The 21,990-nt window shown below is 45.2% G+C and overlaps 1 protein-coding gene across 1 annotated transcript in view; it reads left to right on the forward strand.

Moving 5' to 3' along the window:
- LOC139382349 (ephrin type-A receptor 4) overlaps positions 1-21,990 on the forward strand; it is a 134,999-nt gene that overhangs the window by 34,235 nt on the left and 78,774 nt on the right. Inside the window, exon 4 of the mRNA XM_071126322.1 lies at positions 13,348-13,503. Coding sequence (XP_070982423.1) covers positions 13,348-13,503 — 156 coding nt within the window. The remainder of the gene's footprint in view (positions 1-13,347; positions 13,504-21,990) is intronic.

Below are 21,990 nucleotides of genomic sequence, written 5' to 3' on the forward strand. Positions count from 1 at the left end.
TCTCCTCCTCCCTCTCCCCCTCCCTCTCCTCACTCCCCCTCCCCATCCCTCCACCAGATGAATTGTAATTCAGTGATCATTACTGGAGGTGTTGAAGGTTTCTTCCTGCTCGTAGCACGGTCCTGGCTCGACTCTTTCCCCTGCTGTTCCTAACACTCATCGTCCTCTCTCCTCACACCCCATTCAGGCCAGGAAAAAAGTGCTTGTTGAGTGTGACCCAAGCAGGCGGGCAGCGCTCTGACAATACAAACACAACAAACGCAACCGAACGCCACCCGCATAACCCACATGTAACCACACTGTTAAAACTCCATTAATTTTTCAGCAAATATTCAGCTAACAACCGTGAACATTCAGGGGACATTGTGTAAAGAATGGTTTTGGAGCCAGCTCGTTCTCTCTCCACTCCACTCCCTCGTCTTTTTGAAAAGCATCCTCTCTTTGAAGGCCGCGACGGGAAGAGGGAACGATTAAAGTAGTCACGAAGCAAATTAACATGTCAAAAGACCCAGAATAAATACCCCAGGCCGCTCTCTACCCAGACACCCCATCCCTCCCGTCTGCTCTCCCCTCTGCTTCCCTCTCTGTCCTTCCCTCTCTCCGTGGGTGACTTGTTTTTCAGTCTCCTCCTCTTTCTCTCTCACCACTCTTCTACCCCGCTTTCTTTTTCTTCCTTTCTTTCTTTCTCCTTTCTCTCTCTCTCTTATTCTCTCCTGGAAAAGCATGGTTGATGGACAGACAGAAGGCTCTGAGGAGGAGCGAGAGAGAAAGAGAGAGCGAGGGGGAGGGAGAGAGAGACATGGGCTCCAATCAAGAGGGCTCGGGCAGATAATTTGAAAGAGAGTGAATGAGAGAGGGTTTGAGGCTCTGAAAAGAAAAGAGAGCCACTGCCACTTTCATTGACTTGACTGAGGGAGAAATAGTACTTTTGCAAAAAGGAGAGAGAGAAAGAAGGGGGCAGCGAGATGGAGAATAAGATAAAGAAAGGGAGTTAATTGGGAGAGATTTAGTTCCAGTTTGGCAGTCTTCCTTTTTCTCCACTTCATCCATCTCTTCACCATCTCCCCAAAATCCCTCTGATCAAGGGTATTCTAGAACTGATGTTGAGGTGTGTGTGTGTGTGTGTGTGTGTGTGTGTGTGTGTGTGTGTGTGTGTGTGTGTGTGTGTAAGTGATCCATCTCTGTGAAATGTGTATGTGCTTCTGTGTGTATGATTGAGGTACGATCACCCCCTTAACCGTGACTTTTCTCTTAACATTTCAATCATGTAGCGTGAGCAGCACAGCTGAATACAACACCAACATAACCACACATAGATGCTTTGCCTGCCAACTCTCCCTCGGTTTCTCACAATGGAGGCTGATTGCAAACACCTTGACGAGTGTTTCATCTATCTCTCTCTCATTCCCTCCCTCTCTCATTCCATCTCTCTCTCCCTCCGATTTCTATCTTAAGCTCCCTCTATCCTGGCAGGCAGAGGAGGTGGTCTTTTCTTCACTCGTGATCTTCTTCCCGAGCTCAGAACTCCTCTGGGAATGAAAGGCCTGGCTGTGGTAATCAGTTAGGGGTTATGACAAAAAGAGCGCCCAGGAAAAAAAAGGCTTGATCTACTCTGATGGGCCAGAGTCTCGATTCAATGCCCATTTTAATAAGAAAAGGCCTCTTCTAATCACAATATCCGTGCCGCTGGCACACTAGCCTTTCCCCCCTCGGTAAACACACTAACATACGGACACACACACTCATACACCGATGAAACTCTGTGTCAGAGCCAGAACTCAGGAGGTGGGGATAGCGGTATGTATGTGACATGTGTGTGTGTGTGAGGTGTAGCTGGAGGACTGGTCAAATGTAATGTGAGAGGCTGGGTCTGGGAGTGCTAGCACCAGCCAGGGAAGAGGTGTAGCTGGAGGACTGGTGAAATGTAATGTGAGAGGCTGGGTCTGGGAGTGCTAGCACCAGCCAGGGAAGAGGTGTAGCTGGAGGACTGGTGAAATGTAATGTGAGAGGCTGGGTCTGGGAGTGCTAGCACCAGCCAGGGAAGAGGTGTAGCTGGAGGACTGGTCAAATGTAATGTGAGAGGCTGGGTCTGGGAGTGCTAGCACCAGCCAGGGAAGAGGTGTAGCCGGAGGACTTGTGAAATGTAATGTGAGAGGCTGGGTCTGGGAGTGCTAGCACCAGCCAGGGAAGAGGTGTACATTTTCCTGTCGTAGGGGCAGTGGTGTAAAGTACTTAAGTAAAATGTATTTTTTTTGCGTGTCTGTACTTTACTATTTACATTTTTGACAGCTTTTACTTTTACTGCACTACATTCTTCACTAAAATAATCTACTTTTTAATCCATATGTTTTCCATGACACCCAAAAGTACTTGTTACATTTGAAATGCTCGGGCAGGACAGCAACATGGTCCAATAACACTTTGTCATCCCTACTGCCTTGGATCTGGCGGACTTACTAAACACAAATACTGTGCTTGTAAAGGATTTCTGAGTGTTGGAGTGTTCCCCTGTCTAATGTACATTTTCAAAAAGAAAGAAAATCGTGCCGTCTGGTTCGCTTAGTATAAGGAATTTGGTGTATAGAATTTCCTTTTACTTTGAACTTTTACTCAAGTATGACAATTGCGTACTTTTCCCACCACTGTACACAAGTACATTTAAAACTAGATACTTTTAGACTTACTCAAGTAGTATTTTACTGGGTGACTTTCAGTTTTACTATTCAAGTATCTTTACTTTTACTCAAGTATGACAAGGGTTTACTTTTTCCACACGTCTCAAGGATTATAAACCTTGATCCTGCTTGATGCACAACCCTGTCATACTGCAGGAGAAATTTCCCTTGAAGCCTCTCGACAGGGAGGAATGGGAGAGAGGGAGAGAGACGGGGGAGAAGGGGAGAGAGATAGACAGTGAAAAAGAGAGTGAGCGATAGATATATAGAAAAACAGGGATGTATCACTGCTTTGATAAACACCCTGAGATGTGAAAGGTGAAGCAGTGGGTTATGGGCGATCGGTCTTTAAACACACGTTTCCTGGTTAAGTCATGACCCCAGTTAGGAAGTCAATATTACTGCTATTGGTTTCCAGCCTCAGATCAGCCTGCCCTAAGGAGGTAGTGATGAAGGAAGATAGAGACAGAAGGAGAGACAGAGGGAGAGACAGAGAGAATAGAGGGAGAGACAGAGAGAATAGAGGGAGAGAGAATAGAGGCAGAGAGAATGGATGGAGAGACAGACATAATAGATGGAGAGACATACATAATGGATGTAGAGACAGACATAATAGATGGAGAGACAGACATAATAGATGGAGAGACAGACATAATGGATGTAGAGACAGACATAATAGATGGATAGACAGACATAATAGATGGAGAGACAGAGAGAATAGATGGAGAGACAGACATAATAGATGGAGAGACAGACATAATGGATGTAGAGACAGACATAATAGATGGAGAGACAGACATAATAGATGGAGAGACAGACATAATGGATGTAGAGACAGACATAATGGATGTAGAGACAGACATAATAGATGGAGAGACAGACATAATAGATGGAGAGACAGACATAATAGATGGAGAGACAGAGAGAATAGAAGGAGAGAGAATAGAGGGAGAGACAGAGAGAATAGAAGGAGAGAGAATAGAGGGAGAGAGAATGGATGGAGAGACAGACATAATAGATGGAGAGACAGACATAATGGATGTAGAGACAGAAATAATAGATGGAGAGACAGACATAATAGATGGAGAGACAGAGAGAATAGATGGAGAGACAGAGAGAATAGATGGAGAGACAGACATAATAGATGGAGAGACAGAGAGAATAGATGGAGAGACAGAGAGAATAGATGGAGAGACAGAGAGAATAGATGGAGAGACAGAGAGAATAGAGGGAGAGAGAATGGATGTAGAGACAGACATAATCGATGGAGAGACAGAGAGAATAGATGGAGAGACAGAGAGAATAGATGGAGAGACAGAGAATAGATGAAGAGACAGACATAATAGATGAAGAGACAGAGAATAGATGGAGAGGGTGAGAGTATGGTAGTTTAGTGAGATGAAGAAAGAGATCAACAAGACAGATAGATGGCGAGAAACTTGACACACTAATTTCTGGTAGTGCCAATTTTGAAACTTCAAAGCCGGCCATACATTTTCAATTGAACTGTTTTCTGTTCATGTTTGGGGTGTCCCTCTATCACTCTGTAGACGTGTCTGTCTGCACATCAAATGTGTAGCCTAAACGCTACACATTAGCACTGTAACCTGCCCTAACCGCACGCCATTTTCCTACATATCAGGTTACCCATCCTCCTCAGCCCTCCTCACCACCAGGTTCAACCAGCCAGGGGGAAAGCCAAGGGTTAACGATGGGGGCGTTACCATGACAAAGCAGCTGACAGCATTTTTAGCTTCCAGGGGTATTGCTTCCATGTCAACACATGACCTCATTTCTGGATCTGGAGTAGGCCTCTTCTCAGGGACAGGCAGGGGAAGGTCAGTGGGAGCAGCAACAGGTCTAAGAGACATGACAAGAGGTCAGGGGTCTGCAGAGTGACAGTAGTGCTGGGGACTGTGTGATTCTGGGATGGGATGTTTGGAGAATTAGTGACCCTGCAAAGTTGTATGCATACACACAGGCCTGGCGGACACACAAAGGAATGCACTCAGTGTTCACACACACACACTCTCGCTCTCTCTCTCTCACACACACACACACAGACACACACACACACACACACACACACACACACACACACACACACACACACACACACACACACACACACACACACACACACACACACACACACACACACACACACACACACACACTTACAGTGTCAACATAACAGAGTTACACACACACACACACACACACACACAGAGCGCATACACTAACACACAGAGCTCATACGTGCGCACATAAACACACACAGACACACAATAGAAGGTGTTTGGCCCCAGACAGACTGACGGCTGGGAGCTACTAGTGGATTACCTAATCAAACAACCTAAAATACCCTGCATGTGATTAGCAGATATTATTGAGGTTGTAGTGAAATGCTTGTGCTTCTAGCTCCGACAGTGCAGTAATATCTAACTAAATGCTTGTGCTTCAAACTCCGACAGTGCAGTAATATCTAACTAAATGCTTGTGCTTCTAGCTCCGACAGTGCAGTAATATCTAACTAAATGCTTGTGTTTCTAGCTCCGACAGTGCAGTAATATCTAACTAAATGCTTGTGCTTCTAGCTCCGACAGTGCAGTAATATCTAACTAAATGCTTGTGCTTCTAGCTCCGACAGTGCAGTTATATCTAACTAAATGCTTGTGCTTCTAGCTCAGACAGTGCAGTAATATCTAACTAAATGCTTGTGCTTCTAGCTCAGACAGTGCAGTAATATCTAACTAAATGCTTGTGTTTCTAGCTCCGACAGTGCAGTAATATATAACTAAATGCTTGTGCTTCTAGCTCAGACAGTGCAGTAATATCTAACTAACTGCTTGTGCTTCTAGCTCAGACAGTGCAGTAATATCTAACTAAATGCTTGTGCTTCTAGCTCCGACAGTGCAGTAATATCTAACTAAATGCTTGTGCTTCTAGCTCAGACAGTGCAGTAATATCTAACTAAATGCTTGTGCTTCTAGCTCCGACAGTGCAGTAATATCTAACTAAATGCTTGTGCTTCTAGCTCAGACAGTGCAGTAATATCTAACTAAATGCTTGTGCTTCTAGCTCCGACAGTGCAGTAATATCTAACTAAATGCTCGTGCTTCTAGCTCCGACAGTGCAGTAATATCTAACTAAATGCTTGTGCTTCTAGCTCCGACAGTGCAGTAATATCTAACTAAATGCTTGTGCTTCTAGCTCAGACAGTGCAGTAATATCTAACTAAATGCTTGTGCTTCTAGCTCCGACAGTACAGTAATATCTAACAAGTAATATCTAACAAATTAACATAAACCCAATACAACATAAACCCAATACAACTTGAACCCAATACAACATAAACCCAATACAACAAACCCAATACACACAAATCTGAGTAGGAATGAGTTAAGACTATATATATACCTATGGTAGAGCGATGTTAGAGCAGAACAGACTAAGATACAGTAGAATAGTATAGAATACAGTATATACATATGAGATGAGAAATGCCAGATATGTAAACATTATCAAAGTGACTAGTGTTCCATTCCTTAAAGTGGCCAGTGATTTCTAGTCTATGCCTGTAGGCAGCAGCCTCTAATGTGCTAGTGGTGGCTGTTTAACAGTCTGGTGGCCTTGAGATAGAAGCTGTTTTTCAGTCTCTCGGCCCCCGCTTTGATGCACCTGTACTGACTTCGCCTTCTGGATGATAACAGGGTGAACAGGTAGTGGTTCGGGTGGTTGATGGCCTTGATCATCTTTTTGGCCTTCCTGTGACATTGGGTGCTGTAGGTGTCCTGGAGGGTAGGTAGTTTGCCCCCGGTGATGCGTTGGGCAGATCGCACTACCCTCTGGAGAGCCTTGCGGTTGCGGACGGTGCAGTTGCCATACCAGGTGGTGATGCAGCCCAACAGGATGCTTTCAATTGTGCATCTGTAAAAGTTTGTCAGGGTTTTAGGTGACAAGCCACATTTCTTTAGCCTCCTGAGGTTGAAGAGGCTCTGTTGCGCCTTCTTCACCACGCTCTCTGTGTGGGTGGTCCATTTCATTTTGTCGGTGATGTGTACGCCAAGGATATGTGTGTGTGTGTGTGTGTGTGTGTGTGTGTGTGTGTAATGACTGAATTATGTACGTAGGTGATTTATAACGTGCTTGAGGAAATACTGACCTTTGTTTACCTTATTTATAGAGACCGTTTCCATATTGCTTCCCTTTCCTCTTCTCCTATTCTTATAGCCGTGTGTGCGTTGTTTGTTCTCCTTTCACATCCTCCCTTTGCCTGTCCCAATCTTGTTGACTCTACAGTACAGGATAGCGACCACATCAGCCAATTGTTGATCTGTGTGTGGTGGGAAGTCCCTTAGCACAACAACACTAGCATACCCCCCACCACACGGTTAACCCCCCCTATGATTGAATAAAAATCCAACTCAGGAAAGCATGTCAGATACTCCCCTCCTACCCTCTCACCACCACCTTTCCCCCTTCAGGACTCTGTGGAATTGTAGCATAGACATTTTATTTGATTTTTGAACATGTATTTGACCTTTATTTAACTAGGCAAGTCAGTTAAGAACAAATTCTCATTTTCAATGACGGCCTAAGAATAGTAACCACTTAGTTTACCTGCTGCACCACTGTCCCCTGCTAGAATAATCCCTCAAAGCCTGCTGAGTGTTTTTGTGCACGGAAGATTTTGAAACAGAGTGTATGTGCAGTATAAATGTGTATGAGAGACTTTGTGTGTGTTTGAGTGTACATGCAGTTGTGTATAGAACATATGCAAGAGTGTGTGTTGGTATGAGTGTGTGTGTTGGTGTGTATGTGTGTGTAGGCATTGTTATTCATTATCCACCTGCCGTGTGAATCCTGGGTCACAAAAGGTCTGTAGCGTTCTGACGCTAACCCGGCCTGGGTGGTGCCACCCGCAGAACCTGGCATGGGCACAAGAGTGGAATCTGAGCACCCCTCCACCTAATAGGGCCAAGTCAAGCAATGTTTCACCACACACAAAGGTGGATCTGTTTAAACTACCTGCCACTCTGTCTCTTTCCCGTCTCTCTGTTTCTCTCCCTCTGTCTATCTCTTTCTTTCTCTCTGTCTCACTTTGTCTCAGTCTCTCTCTGTTTTTTTTCCTCTCTCGCTCTCGCTCTCTCGCTCTCCATCCCAGAAGTCCCCCTCCACACCCTTTGTCCATTCTTGAAGGGTGGACTTTTCCTCTCAGTGTAATACAGTCGATTTCACTGATATAGCCATTGTGCTAAAAGGCTCCTGGACACTGTGGTCCAACACAGAGAGAACAGGGTGGAGTGGTGGAGAGGTGGGAAGTGGGGCCTACGTGACATAAAGAATACAGAGACCTGGGCCTGCAGGAGGTTTGAAAACAATATTTCAATATTAAAGTTATGCAATCCAAATAACAATAGTAGGTACCATGATGCAACCCGTTAAGCAAAATGGATGAGAACAGTCATTACCTTTTAAAAATGATCTGTCCTATGTTCTTAAAGTTAGTTAAAGTTATGTTCTTAAAGTTAGTTAAACTTGGAGTTTGATAGTGGTCTAAAATCATAAATGTTGTTCATTTATGCACAAACAAAAATTATGCAAACAATTTCTCTATTCTTCATTTGTACCTCAGGTTTTCCCTCTGTTGTGTTGGCCTCAGGTTTTGGCTTGGCGTGTGTTCATAGTTGTGTCAGATAAAGCCATTTTAATTAGAGCAGCTTCTTGGGTGATGGATTGCTTCTGTTGGAAATACATTTATATATCATCTGGCTCTGACAGACAGACCCATACAGACCTCTGGCAACCAAGGGAAACTGGTCTGGCATCAGCTTTATATATTAGCCATGTTCGCTCTCCTAACAACTGTTATCATTTTTGGTTAAAATTGGACCTTAATTAGGGCTACTATGGACATCGCCCCAGATATTAGCATTTAGTGCTTCTACTACGACTCCTTTTCCCACCATACAGGTTAAGGTTAAGATGCGTGTCTGTCATCAATCATTGTGATAGGTTTCGGTGGCCGTGTGTCTCTCATCTATCACACTGATAGGTTTCGGTGGCCGTGTAGCTGCGTGTCGCCTTCAGAGCCGGGGGTGATTAATAACCCCACAAACTGACTTAACAACTTAACCTGTTCCACGATCCTGCTGTTTTAATGACAGTTGCTAGCGGTTAGTGCCTAGTTAGCCCCAGCTAATAGCCAGAGGCTCAGGTTTTTGGATTTGTATGTATTTTTTGAATTTTTCACTTTTTCTCTCTCTATGTGAGTTTGTGTGTGTGTGTGGGAAGGGGTAGTGAGTCCATTACTTAGAAACCTGTTTTATTCCGGCTGTCTGCTAGCTGGGAGAGAGAGAACCCAAACTGTTGCTACAAACTTGGAAGCACAGAATTGTCTAGAATGTCATTGTATGCTGTAGCATTAAGATTTACCTTCACTGGAACTAAGGGGCCTAGCCCAGACCATGAAAAACAACCTCAGACCGTTATTCATTATCCACCAAACTTTACAGTTGGCGCTATGAATTCGGGCAAGGACAGACACTTTTTACTGATTCGCGCTTCAGCACTCGGCAGTCCCATTCTGTGAGCTTGTGTGGCCTACCACTACACGGCTGAGCAGTTGTTGCTCCTAGACGTTTCCACTTCACAAAAACTGCACTTACAGTTGACCGGGGAAGCTCTAGCAGGGCAGACATTTTATGAAATGACTTGTTGGGAAGGTAACTTATGACGGTGCCACATTGAAAGTCACTGAGCTCTTCAGTAAGGCCATTCTACTGTCAATGTTTGTCTATGGAGATTGCATGGCGGTGTGCTCAATTTTATACACCTGTCAGCAACAGGAGTGGCGGAAATAGCAAAATCCACTCATTTGAAGAGGTGTCCACATACTTTTGTATATATTGTGTAGTTTGAAAATAACATGCTGGCTCTTTAAGGTAGAGGAAAGAAGGAGATTCTCACTTTGCCCTCAGGTTTGAAAACAGATCGCTTTGTTGTGAAAGAAAAGGCTTTGTGAGGACGGCTCAGTCCCCTTCAGAAGAACACTCACTGTCTGTTAGGACTGAGACAAGAGCCACTGAATTTAAGAACCAAAAGAAAACAAAGCATTTGGAAGAAAGGGGGAAACGATATAGTTTGAACTTGATTATTTTTCGGTATAAAGGAAGCAATTGTTCTGTCTGGGAAAGCCCAGTTTATGTGTGTTTAGCGTGTTGCATTCTTGGGTTTGGGCTGGCTATTCATGGGGTTCTTTCGTTCTTTCTATCATGCTTTATGTCTCGAGTGTATAGGAAGCTTTGTTGTGTGGCCTGGTGAGTGGGTATCTGCCATGGTTTGCGTGCGGGTCAGTTGATGAAGTTTTAGTAGCTGGATGTGTGGGCTAGTGTATTTCAGTAGGCTACTGTGGAGGATATTGTGGGCTATTTGAAGACTAATGTGCAGGTAGTTGTCATTGTGTGGAGGACATTGTTGAGTTTTTAGTCGGTGGGTGTGTAGGTAGTTAGTTGTCATTGTGTGGAGGACATTGTTGAGTTTTTAGTCGGTGGATGTGTAGGTAGTTAGTTGTCATTGTATCGCCAGCTTTTGTGTGGTTTTTGCAGATGGGCGCGTCGGCCGTTTGGTTTTGAACAGATGTTTTCCACTTTCCCATCGTCTCACACGGTGAGCCCAATTCACCAACACAATCCCCTCCACCCCGACAAAATGACTCGTTAACTCTGAGAAGCCCCCTCTCCTTATCCCACACAGACAACACAGAGAGAGGAGAGAGGGGTGAGGAAGGGTGACAAAGAAAAGACTAAAGCAATAGAGGAGGGTTGAATGAGTGAAAGAAGCGAGAGGGATGAAGGGAGGAATGCGATGTCCCAGTCGATTCCATTTTGAGCCATTCCAGAATAGAACAGTAAGTCACCAGTCCCTTTGATCTCCCGGCACCAGGATCTGGCACCTGACAAAAACCTACCGCTCTGAAAGTAGGCACGGGGAGAGAGAGAAGGAGTTGGAGGAGAGAAGGAGGGAGAGAGGAATAGGGACATGAGGAAAAGGAAATGGGGATATAGAGAAAAATAGTATTACAGAGGGAAGGTTGTGTGAATGCTAATGGAGAATCAGACAATATAATGAAGGCTCCTTACCTAGCCCAGCCCAGCCCATATGACTTTCTCTGAATTTCTGTGTGTGTGTGTCTGTTAATGTTTGTATTTGTCTGTTAATGTTTGTGTGCATGTTGATCATGGCCGGTCTGGGCGGTGATAAATCCATGTGGTCTTAAGGGAGATTCTTTAGTAAATCCTCAGTCGTCCAGACCACCCAGCATTGTGGTCTCTTTCTTTCTCTCTCTCTCTCTCTTTCTCTCTCTCTTTCTCTCTCTCTCTCTCTCTCTCTCTCTCTCACTCTCTCTCGCTCACACACACACACACACACACACACACACACACACACACACACACACACACACACACACACACACACACACACACACACACACACACACACACACACACACACACACACACACACACACACACAGACGCACTGACACACAGACACACAGGCACAGACACAGACACACACAAAAACTCCTAATGGGAAGCAAATTCCCTAGCTTTACTAGGATTTCACCCTCTCTTCCTAGTGCATTTTCCTATCCGCAGGGCAAGAAACCATTATAAACACTTCTCTATGTTGACATACCCTTTCAAACTATTTCCAAGATGCAAAATCCAGACCACAAATGAAGATGCCAACCGATCTCTATGTCAAAGGGGGATTTTGAGGGTTTGCAAATAATTCTACTGAAGAATAAGGCGGGGGCTATTTGGTAGTGGAGGTCACCTCAGGGCAGATTGATTATCACAGAGTAATAAACTCCTCAGCCGTGCACAGTGTGAGCTGGATCTCTCCTCACACCACTCTCAACCTCTCTTTATCATTACACAGAGGCCATGGCTCAAAGACCCAAAAGCATGGACCTCAATTAACTCTCCCCCCAGCTTTCTGTGAGGGGTGATCAGTCTAAACCAGCTGGACTTCCCCCGTGCCTCCCCTGGTCAGCTTCCTGGTCATAGCACATTGACAAAACCCCCTCCTAAACCTGATGTTTCTCTTAAAACTCTCAAAACAGTCACAACCCCTCAACACAATACCCGTCCCTGTCGTGCCTCTGTGACGCATTTTGGCGTTAAAGATTGTCAAAGATCCTGAACAGATAGAGAGATAACACAAAGCACCTTCCGTTTTAATCCTCCCCTCGGTCTTCCACTGTGAGAAGAAGACTAGAGGCTCTCCTCTCCTCTAACCCCTGCCGGCGTGAATCAAAGAGGACCTTAGCGCTAAGCGTTAGCTGGTGAAGCGGCAGGGATTGGGTCTGATGGACTGGGAGGGGATGTGGAGATAAAGACTCAGCAGGTTGCAAGCAGCAAGCTGTACTGGGCTGGGCTGTGCTGAGCTGGGCTGTGCTGTACTGGGCTGTGCTGAGCTGGGCTTTACTGGGCTGGGCTGTACTGAGTTGGGCTGTGCTGTACTGGGCTGTGCTGAGCTGGGCTGCACTGGGCTGGGCTGAGCTGGGCTGTGCTGAGCAGTGCTGTACTGGGGTGGGCTGCGCTGGGCTGGGCTGTGCTGTACTGGGCTGTGCTGGCCTGTGCTGAGCTGGGCTGTGCTGGGCTGTGCTGTACTGGGCTGGGCTGTGCTGAGCTGGGCTGTGCTGTGCTGGGCTGTGCTGAGCTGGGCTGTGCTGTACTGAGCTGTGCTGTGCTGGGCTGGGCTGTACTGAGCTGGGCTGTGCTGTACTGAGCTGTGCTGTGCTGAGCTGGGCTGTGCTGCGCTGTGCTGGGCTGTGTTGGGCTGTGCTGGGCTGGGCTGTGCTGGGCTGGGCTGTGCTGGGCTGTACTGGGCTGGGCTGTGCTGAGCTGGGCTGGGCTGTGGGATACCAAAGGCTATGCTAAGCCTGTGGCTAGCTGATGTTAACGGGGGAGGGAGAGGAAGACACACAGGGAAAGGAGCCCAGTTTCATTATTGTGGCGCAGAGTAAGGGATTTCCCTCACTTTTTGGGGTTTGTGGACTTTCTTGTGTGTGGGTAGGTGTGTGTGTGTTCCTTGTGTGTGTCTGTGTGAAAAGGCATGAGTTTGAGTTAGCGTGGTGGATGCATGTGGGACTTTGAACACTACTCAAAGTGTTTGTGGACTGAGAACCTGGCTCAGAGGAGACACTGGGCCAAACGAGGTGACATTTGTTTGTTAATTGTGTTGGAACGCTCATGGCTTTGCGTACATTTCACATTGCAGCCCTGCCAATAAAGCATAGTCTAATTCTAGAGAGGGAGGAGGGGCGGTTCTGTGATATTTTTTGTAACTCTTGTATGGTAACTCTCTATATTATTCTGATGAAAGCCAGTCTCAGGGCATTGGTGAAATGTCTGGGTTTGAGAGGAGAGATGGGTAGAACTGGAGAAAATGAATAGAAGATAGAAACCTCAGTCAGCTTGTTGAATCGCCCAACAAGAGAAGGAGAAATAGAAAGCCAGAAAGAGAGAGATAGATATGATTGACAGAGAGCAGCATTACACAGTGCGTGGTTTTACTATATTGTAGTGTGTACTCACTGTGAGTGTTCTATGTTCCCTGCCGACTGACTTTGTCTCTCTCGCTATCTGTGTTCTTACAGCCTGTAAGATTGGCTACTACCGTGCCCTGGCCACAGACGGTGCCTGCTCCAAGTGTCCTCTCCACAGCTACTCTGTCAGAGAGGGATCCACATCCTGTGCCTGTGACAAGGGCTACTTCCGCTCAGAGACTGACCCTGCATCCATGCCATGCACCAGTAAGTGTACACGCAAGCACCTACGCATGCACACACACACACACACACACACACACACACACACACACACACACACACACACACACACACACACACACACACACACACACACACACACACACACACACACACACTAACACTAACACTAACACTAACACTAACACAGTGGTTGCACACACAGCTGGTGTTTAATAGTTGCATTCTGATTCCAGGTGGTACTTAGTGATCACTCAATGTGACAAAGAACTAATGAGGAAACACTGCATCCAAGATTCACTCTTCCACCAGAGAGTGAGAGTGATAGGGAAGGAGAGAGAGAGAGCGCGATAGGGAAGGAGGGAGAGAGAGTGATAGGGAAGGAGAGAGAGAGAGCGATAGGGAAGGAGCGAGAGAGAGTGATAGGGAAGGAGAGAGAGAGAGCGATAGGGAAGGAGAGAGAGAGAGTGATAGGGAAGGAGAGAGTGATAGGGAAAGACCGATAGGGAAAGACACTGCAATCAAGATTCACTCTTCCACAAGAAAGTGACAGCGATAGGGAAGGAGAGAGTGATAAGGAAGGACTGATAGGGAAAGAGACTGCATCCCAGATTCACTCTTCCACCAGAGAGTGAGAGCGATAGGGAAGGAGAGAGAGAGTGATAGGGAAGGAGAGAGAGAGAGCGATAGGGAAGGAGAGAGAGAGCAATAGGGAAGGAGAAAGAGAGAGCGATACGGAAGGAGAGAGAGAGCGATAGGGAAGGAGAGAGAGAGAGTGATAGGGAAGGAGAGAGAGAGAGCGATAGGGAAGGAGAGAGAGAGCGATAGGGAAGGAGAGAGAGAGCGATGGGGAGAGAGAGCGATAGGAAGGAGAGACAGCGATAGGGAAGGAGAGAGAGCGATAGGGAAGGAGAGAGAGCGATAGGGAAGGGGAGAGAGTGCGATAGGGAAGGAGAGAGAGTGCGATAGGGAAAGAGAGAGAGAGCGATAGGGAAAGAGAGAGCGATAGGTAAGGAGAGAGAGGGAGATAGGGAAAGAGAGAGAGCGATAGGGAAGGAGAGAGAGTGTGATAGGGAAGGAGAGAGAGAGAGTGATAGGGAAGGAGAGAGAGCGATAGGGAAGGAGAGAGAGCGATAGGGAAGGAGAGAGAGCGATAGGGAAGGAGAGAGAGAGTGATAGGGAAGGAGAGAGAGAGTGATAGGGAAGGAGAGAGAGTGATAGGGAAAGAGAGAGAGAGAGTGATAGGGAAAGAGAGAGAGAGCGATGGGGAAAGAGAGAGAGCGATAGGGAAAGAGAGAGAGAGCGATAGGGAAGGAGAGAGAGATAGGGAAAGAGAGAGAGTGATAGGGAAGGAGAGAGAGATAGGGAAAGAGAGAGAGCGATAGGGAAGGAGAGAGTGTGATTGGGAAGGAGAGAGAGAGCAATAGGGAAAGAGAGAGAGAGAGCAATAGGGAAGGCGAGAGAGAGAGAGAGCAATACGGAAGGCGAGATAGAGAGAGCGATAGGGCAGGAGAGAGAGAGAGCGATAGGGAAGGAGAAAGAGCGATAGGGAAGGAGAGAGAGAGAGCGAGAGCGATAGGGAAGGAGAGAGAGAGCGATAGGGAAGGAGAGAGAGAGAGCGATAGGGAAGGAGAGAGAGAGAGCGATAGGGAAGGAGAGAGAGAGAGCGATAGGGAAGGAGAGAGAGAGAGCGATAGGGAAGGAGAGAGAGAGCGATAGGGAAGGAGAGAGAGAGCGATAGGGAAGGAGAAAGAGAGAGCGATAGGGAAGGAGAGAGAGAGCGATAGGGAAGGACAGAGAGAGAGTGATAGGGAAGGACAGAGAGAGAGAGTGATAGGGAAGGAGAAAGAGAGAGTGATAGGGAAGGAGATTGAGAGAGTGATAGGGCAGGAGAGAGAGGGTGATAGGGAAGGAGATAGAGAGTGATAGGGAAGGAGAGAGAGTGATAGGGAGGGAGAAAGAGAGTGATAGGGAAGGACAGAGAGAGAGTGATAGGGAAGGAGAGAGAGAGAGAGAGTGATAGGGAAGGAGAGAGAGAGTGATAGGGAAGGACAGCGAGAGAGTGATAGGGAAGGAGAGAGAGAGAGAGAGTGATAGGGAAGGAGAGAGAGAGTGATAAGGAAGGAGATAGAGAGTGATAGGGAAGGAGAGAGAGTGATAGGGAAGGAGAGAGAGAGTGATAGGGAAGGAGATAGAGAGTGATAGGGAAGGAGAGAGAGTGATAGGGAGGGAGAGAGAGAGATAGAGTGATAAGGAAGGAGATAGAGAGTGATAAGGAAGGAGAGAGAGTGATAGGGAAGGAGAGAGAGAGTGATAGGGAAGGAGATAGAGAGTGATAGGGAAGGAGATAGAGAGTGATAGGGAAGGAGAGAGAGTGATAGGGAGGGAGAGAGAGAGAGAGAGTGATAGGGAAGGAGAGAGTGACAGGGAGAGGAGACAAATACAAATGTATTCCAAATGTTGTTTTTTTTCTCAGACTTTCTAGGATGGCTTTGACTCAAACCACTGGCCGGGTGTCTGTCTGTCTGTCTGTCTGTCTGTCTGTCTGTCTGTCTGTCTGTCTGTCTGTCTGTCTGTCTGTCTGTCTGTCTGTCTGTCTGTGTGTGTGTGTGTGTGTGTGTGTGTGTGTGTGTGTGTGTGTGTGTGTGTGTGTGTGTGTGTGTGTATAGTCTCCCTCACACACCTACATTGATAGAAAAGACATTTTACATTTTACAGCCTAATGATCATTTTCCTCATGACCATTGCGCGCCGTCTCTCTCTCTCTCTCTCTCTCTCTCCATCTTTCTTCACTGTAATCTTTCTTGTGACCACATCACACAAACAGTAATGCTATACAATCACCTTGGGTACATAAATAACCAAACAATGTTTGCAGTGTGAATCTGTAGACTACTAGATTAATGGCTACATATCAGTTGATATCATATGCTGCATTTCTCCATGGGAGGAAACCTATTTATCCACTACTGGCAGGGTCTGATTTAGTAGGGCCTGATTTAGTAGGGTCTAGTAGACTCTGTAACCCAGGGGTGTCAAAGTCAAATGGACGGAGGGCCAAATAAAAAAATCAGCTACAAGACGAGGGCCGGACTGTTCGAATGTTCATTGAAAAATTTTTAAATGACGCATATAGTCTAGTGAACCTAATTGAACCTACTGAAAACCTAACAAATATATTACAATATGATCAGATAAATAAAGCAATATTTTCTTATGGCTCTGTCAGTAATCTTTAATTTTCAACAGACACAAAAGACAAATTTCCTTTATATAAATATCCCCATAACATGAACATTAAATGAAAGAAACCGGTATTCAAGGCACCATCAGTAGACTATATTTTCTATTTTAGCAAAAGTGGGCTAAATTTACTTCAAAGAAAAAACAATAATAGCAATTTTCTATCATCCACTCAACTGAAATATTTTTAAAATATAATTGGATTGAAATACAAAAAAATAAAGTGCAAAAATCTATTAATCAAAAACAACACTTTGTTTAAGGAGAAGTAACATGCAGTGAAAACAAATATTAAATTTTAACTTTTAAACTTGAACTGAGTAAAAACTCTAAATATGTGATTGCACAGTAATGTTCACTTGTTTGAGGTTGAGGGTGATACTTGGTGGTGTCCCATCTTTTCCACAAGTTCATCAATGTTCGGGGTAAGGCTCTGAGCTGAAGAAATCCTCAGAATTGAGTGGAGGTGTTCAGCAGTAAGTCGACTTCTGTGTGATGTTTTGTTCAGGTTCATCAAAGAAAACAGTTGTTCACACAGGTATGTGCTGCCAAACATAGACAACGTTTGAGCAGCCTGGATGCGCAGCTGGGGCATTGTGCCGGGGAGGAAACGGGCGAACTCCGCAGCACCCACTGCCGCATATTTTGCCCTCAGTGCATCATTGCATTGGAGGTCAATCAACTCCATTTGGAGGTTTGGTGGTGAGCTTTCCACGTCAACAGCAAATGGGTTACCGAGCAGTTCCAACCTGCTTTTTTGTGCTTCAAAGTCAGCAAATCGGCGTCGAAAGTCAGCGGCAAGCATACCTATTTTATCAGCCAACTGTGTGCTCGGGAACGCACTGGTAGAGAGCTTCTCTTTCATGGTCTGGCAGCTGGGAAAGTGGCTCAAATTTTCTTTCCGCATCTGCGTCTCCCACAGAGTCAGTTTGGTTTTAAATGCCTTCACTGTACTGTACATATCAGAGATGACACGATCCCGACCCTGCAGCTGCAAGTTTATTGCATTCAGATGACTCGTAATGTCACACAGAAAAGCCATTTCACACAGAAACATTTCGTCTCGGAGTTGTGTTGTGTCTTTCCCTTTGCTGTCCAAGAACAGACAAATCTCCTCACGAAGCTCGAAACATCTTTGAAGCACCTTTCCCTGGCTTAGCCATCGCACCTCTGTGTGATAAGGCAAATCACCATGCTCCGTTTCTAACTCCGTCAGAAATGCCTTGAACTGGCGGTGATTCAAACCTTTGGCTCTGATAAAGTTAACTGTGCGCGTGATGATGCTCATTACATGCTCCATTTTCAAGGCTTTACCGCACAACGCTTCCTGGTGTATGATACAATGATAAGCTGTCAGCTCACCTGTCGCGTTTTCCTCTTGCATCTTTTCCCGTATCTTCGCCACCAGTCCGCTCCTGTGTCCACACATCGCAGGTGCTCCGTCGGTTGTCAAACCCACGAGTTTTTCCCAAGGCAGCTCCATCTCATTTACACATCTTGACACCTCTTCATACAAATCATGCCCCGTAGTTGTGCCATGCATAGGACGTAAAGCCAAAAACTCCTCTGTCACGCTTAGGTTGGAGTCCACTCCGCGGATGAAAATTGACAACTGGGCAATGTCAGAAATGTCGGTGCTCTCATCCACAGCCAAGGAATATGCAATAAAATCTTTTCCCTTTTTCACAAGCTGCTCTTTTAGATTGATGGACAACTGGTCTACTCTCTCGGCAATGGTGTTTCTGCTCAGACTCACATTTAAAAAGAGTTGCCTTTTTTCTGGGCAAACTTCGTCACAAACTTTAATCATGCAGTTTTTGATGAAATCCCCCTCCGTAAATGGCCGGGCTGATTTAGCGATCTCTTCTGCCAAAATAAAACTGGCCTTGACAGCAGCCTGGCCTTGTGATTTGGCTTTTTTGAACAGAGCCTGTCGAGATTTGAGGCCTCGTTTTAATTCCTCTGCCTTTTGTAGCCTTTGTTCCATGTCCATATTCTTGTTTTTGTCCGCGTGTTTCGTTTCATAATGTCGTCTCAGATTATACTCTTTCAGTACCGCCACACTTTCTCCACACAGAAGACACACAGGTTTTCCAGCTACCTTCGTGAACATATACTCCGACTCCCACCTTGTTTGAAACCCCCGGTTCTCAGTATCCACCTTCCGTTTTGCCATTTTTGATGGGTATCTGAAAGTTAATTTTACTGTGATGCTGACGACTGCTGTGCCAATAAATATTGAAATGAAGCAGCCTACTGCTCGGTGCGTCACCTTTGCATTGTGGGAAATGTAGTATTGGTGCGTGTAAAAGATCTGCGGGCTGCCGGCTTGCTGCGGGCCGGTTCTAATAATAAATCAAGATCATCCCAGGGGCCGTAAAAAACCTTCTTGCGGGCCGGATGTGGCCCGCGGGCCTTGACTCTGACATATGTGCTGTAACCTGACCTACTACTGACAGGGTCTGATTTAGTAGGGTCTGATTTAGTAGGGTCTGATTTAGTAGGGTCTGATTTAGTAGGGCCTGATTTAGTAGGGTCTAGTAGACTCTGTAACCTGATCTACTACTGATAGGGTCTGATTTAGTAGGGTCTAGTAGGCTCTTTAACCTGATCTACTACTGATAGGGTCTGATTTAGTAGGGTCTGATTTAGTAGGGTCTGATTTAGTAGGGTCTTGTAGGGTCTTTAACCTACTGGCAGGGTCTGATTTAGTAGGGTCTAGTAGACTCTTTAACCTGATCTACTACTGGCAGGGTCTGATTTAGTATGGTCTGATTTAGTAGGGTCTAGTAGGCTCTTTAACCTGATCTACTACTGATAGGGTCTGATTTAGTAGGGTCTGATTTAGTAGGGTCTGATTTAGTAGGGTCTGATTTAGTAGGGTCTTGTAGGGTCTTTAACCTACTGGCAGGGTCTGATTTAGTAGGGTCTAGTAGACTCTTTAACCTGATCTACTACTGGCAGGGTCTGATTTAGTAGGGTCTTTTAGACTCTTTAACCTGATCTACTACTGGCACGGTCTGATTTAGTAGGGTCTGATTTAGTAGTGTCTGATTTAGTAGGGTCTGATTTAGTAGGGTCTTGAAGGGTCTTTAACCTACTGGCAGGGTCTGATTTAGTAGTAGTTTCTAGTAGGGTCTTTAATCTACTGGCAGGGTCTGATTTAGTAGGGTCTGATTTAGTAGGGTCTGATTTAGTAGGGTCTTGTAGGGTCTTTAACCTACTGGCAGGGTCTGATTTAGTAGGGTCTGATTTTGTAAGGTCTGATTTAGTAGGGTCTGATTTAGTAGGGTCTGATTTAGTAGTGTCTGATTTAGTAGTGTCTGATTTAGTAGGGTCTTTTAGACTCTGTAACCTGACCTACTACTGACAGGGTCTGATTTATTAGTGTCTGATTTAGTAGGGTCTGATTTAGAAGTCGACCAATTAAGATTTTTCAACGCCGATACCGACACCGATTATTGGAGGACCATAAAAGCCGATACCGATTAATCGTACGATCTTTTTATTTATTTATTTGTAATAATGACAATTACAACAATACTGAATGAACACTTATTTTAACTTAACCTGATCTACTACTGACATGGTCTGATTTAGTAAGGTCTGATTTAGTAGGGTCTGATTTAGTAGGGTCTGATTTAGCAGGGTCTGATTTAGTAGTAGTTTCTAGTAGGGTCTTTAACCTACTGGCAGGGTCTGATTTAGTAGGGTCTGATTTAGTAGGGTCTGATTTAGTAGGGTCTGATTTAGTAGGGTCTGATTGAGTAGGGTCTGATTTAGCAGGGTCTGATTTAGCAGGGTCTGATTTAGGTAGGGTCTGATTTAGTAGGGTCTCATTTAGCAGGGTCTGATTTAGTACGGTCTGATTTAGGTAGGGTCTGATTTAGCAGGGTCTGATTTAGTAGTAGTTTCTAGTAGTGTCTTTAACCTACTGGCAGGGTCTGATTTAGTAGTAGTTTCTAGTAGGGTCTTTAACCTACTGGCAGGGTCTGATTTAGTAGTGTCTGATTTAGTAGTAGTTTCTAGTAGGGTCTTTAACCTACTGCTAGGGTCTGATTTAGTAGAGTCTAGTAGGGTCTTTAATCTACTGGTAGGGTCTGATTTAGTAGTAGTTTCTAGTATGGTCTTTAACCTACTGCTAGTATCTGATTTAGTAGTAGTTTCTAGTAGGGTCTTTAACCTACTGGCAGGGTCTGATTTAGTAGTAGTTTCTAGTAGGGTCTTTAACCTACTGGTAGGGTCTGATTTTGTAGTAGTTTCTAGTAGGGTCTTTAACCTACTGGCAGGGTCTGATTTAGTAGTAGTTTCTAGTAGGGTCTGATTTAGTAGTAGTTTCTAGTAGGGTCTTTAACCTACTGCTAGGGTCTGATTTAGTAGTAGTTTCTAGTAGGGTCTTTAACCTACTGGCAGGGTCTGATTTAGTAGTAGTTTCTAGTAGGGTCTGATTTAGTAGTAGTTTCTAGTAGGGTCTTTAACCTACTGCTAATGTCTGATTTAGTAGTAGTTTCTAGTAGGGTCTTTAACCTACTGGCAGGGTCTGATTTAGTAGTAGTTTCTAGTAGGGTCTTTAACCTACTGGTAGGGTCTGATTTAGTAGTAGTTTCTAGTAGGGTCTTTAACCTACTGGTAGGGTCTGATTTAGTAGTAGTTTCTAGTAGGGTCTTTAACCTACTGGTAGGGTCTGATTTAGTAGTAGTTTCTAGTAGGGTCTTTAACCTACTGCTAGGGTCTGATTTAGTAGTAGTTTCTAGTAGGGTCTGATTTAGTAGTAGTTTCTAGTAGGGTCTTTAACCTACTGCTAGGGTCTGATTTAGTAGTAGTTTCTAGTAGGGTCTTTAACATACTGCTAGGGTCTGATTTAGTAGTAGTTTCTAGTAGGGTCTTTAACCTACTGCTAGGGTCTGATTTAGTAGTAGTTTCTAGTAGGGTCTTTAACCTACTGCTAGGGTCTGATTTAGTAGTAGTTTCTAGTAGGGTCTTTAACCTACTGGTAGGGTCTGATTTTGTAGTAGTTTCTAGTAGGGTCTTTAACCTACTGGCAGGGTCTGATTTAGTAGTAGTTTCTAGTAGGGTCTGATTTAGTAGTAGTTTCTAGTAGGGTCTTTAACCTACTGCTAGGGTCTGATTTAGTAGTAGTTTCTAGTAGGGTCTTTAACCTACTGGCAGGGTCTGATTTAGTAGTAGTTTCTAGTAGGGTCTGATTTAGTAGTAGTTTCTAGTAGGGTCTTTAACCTACTGGCAGGGTCTGATTTAGTAGTAGTTTCT

Source organism: Oncorhynchus clarkii, chromosome 24 (assembly GCF_045791955.1).
Source record: "Oncorhynchus clarkii lewisi isolate Uvic-CL-2024 chromosome 24, UVic_Ocla_1.0, whole genome shotgun sequence".
In the NCBI taxonomy this organism is placed as follows: domain Eukaryota; kingdom Metazoa; phylum Chordata; class Actinopteri; order Salmoniformes; family Salmonidae; genus Oncorhynchus; species Oncorhynchus clarkii.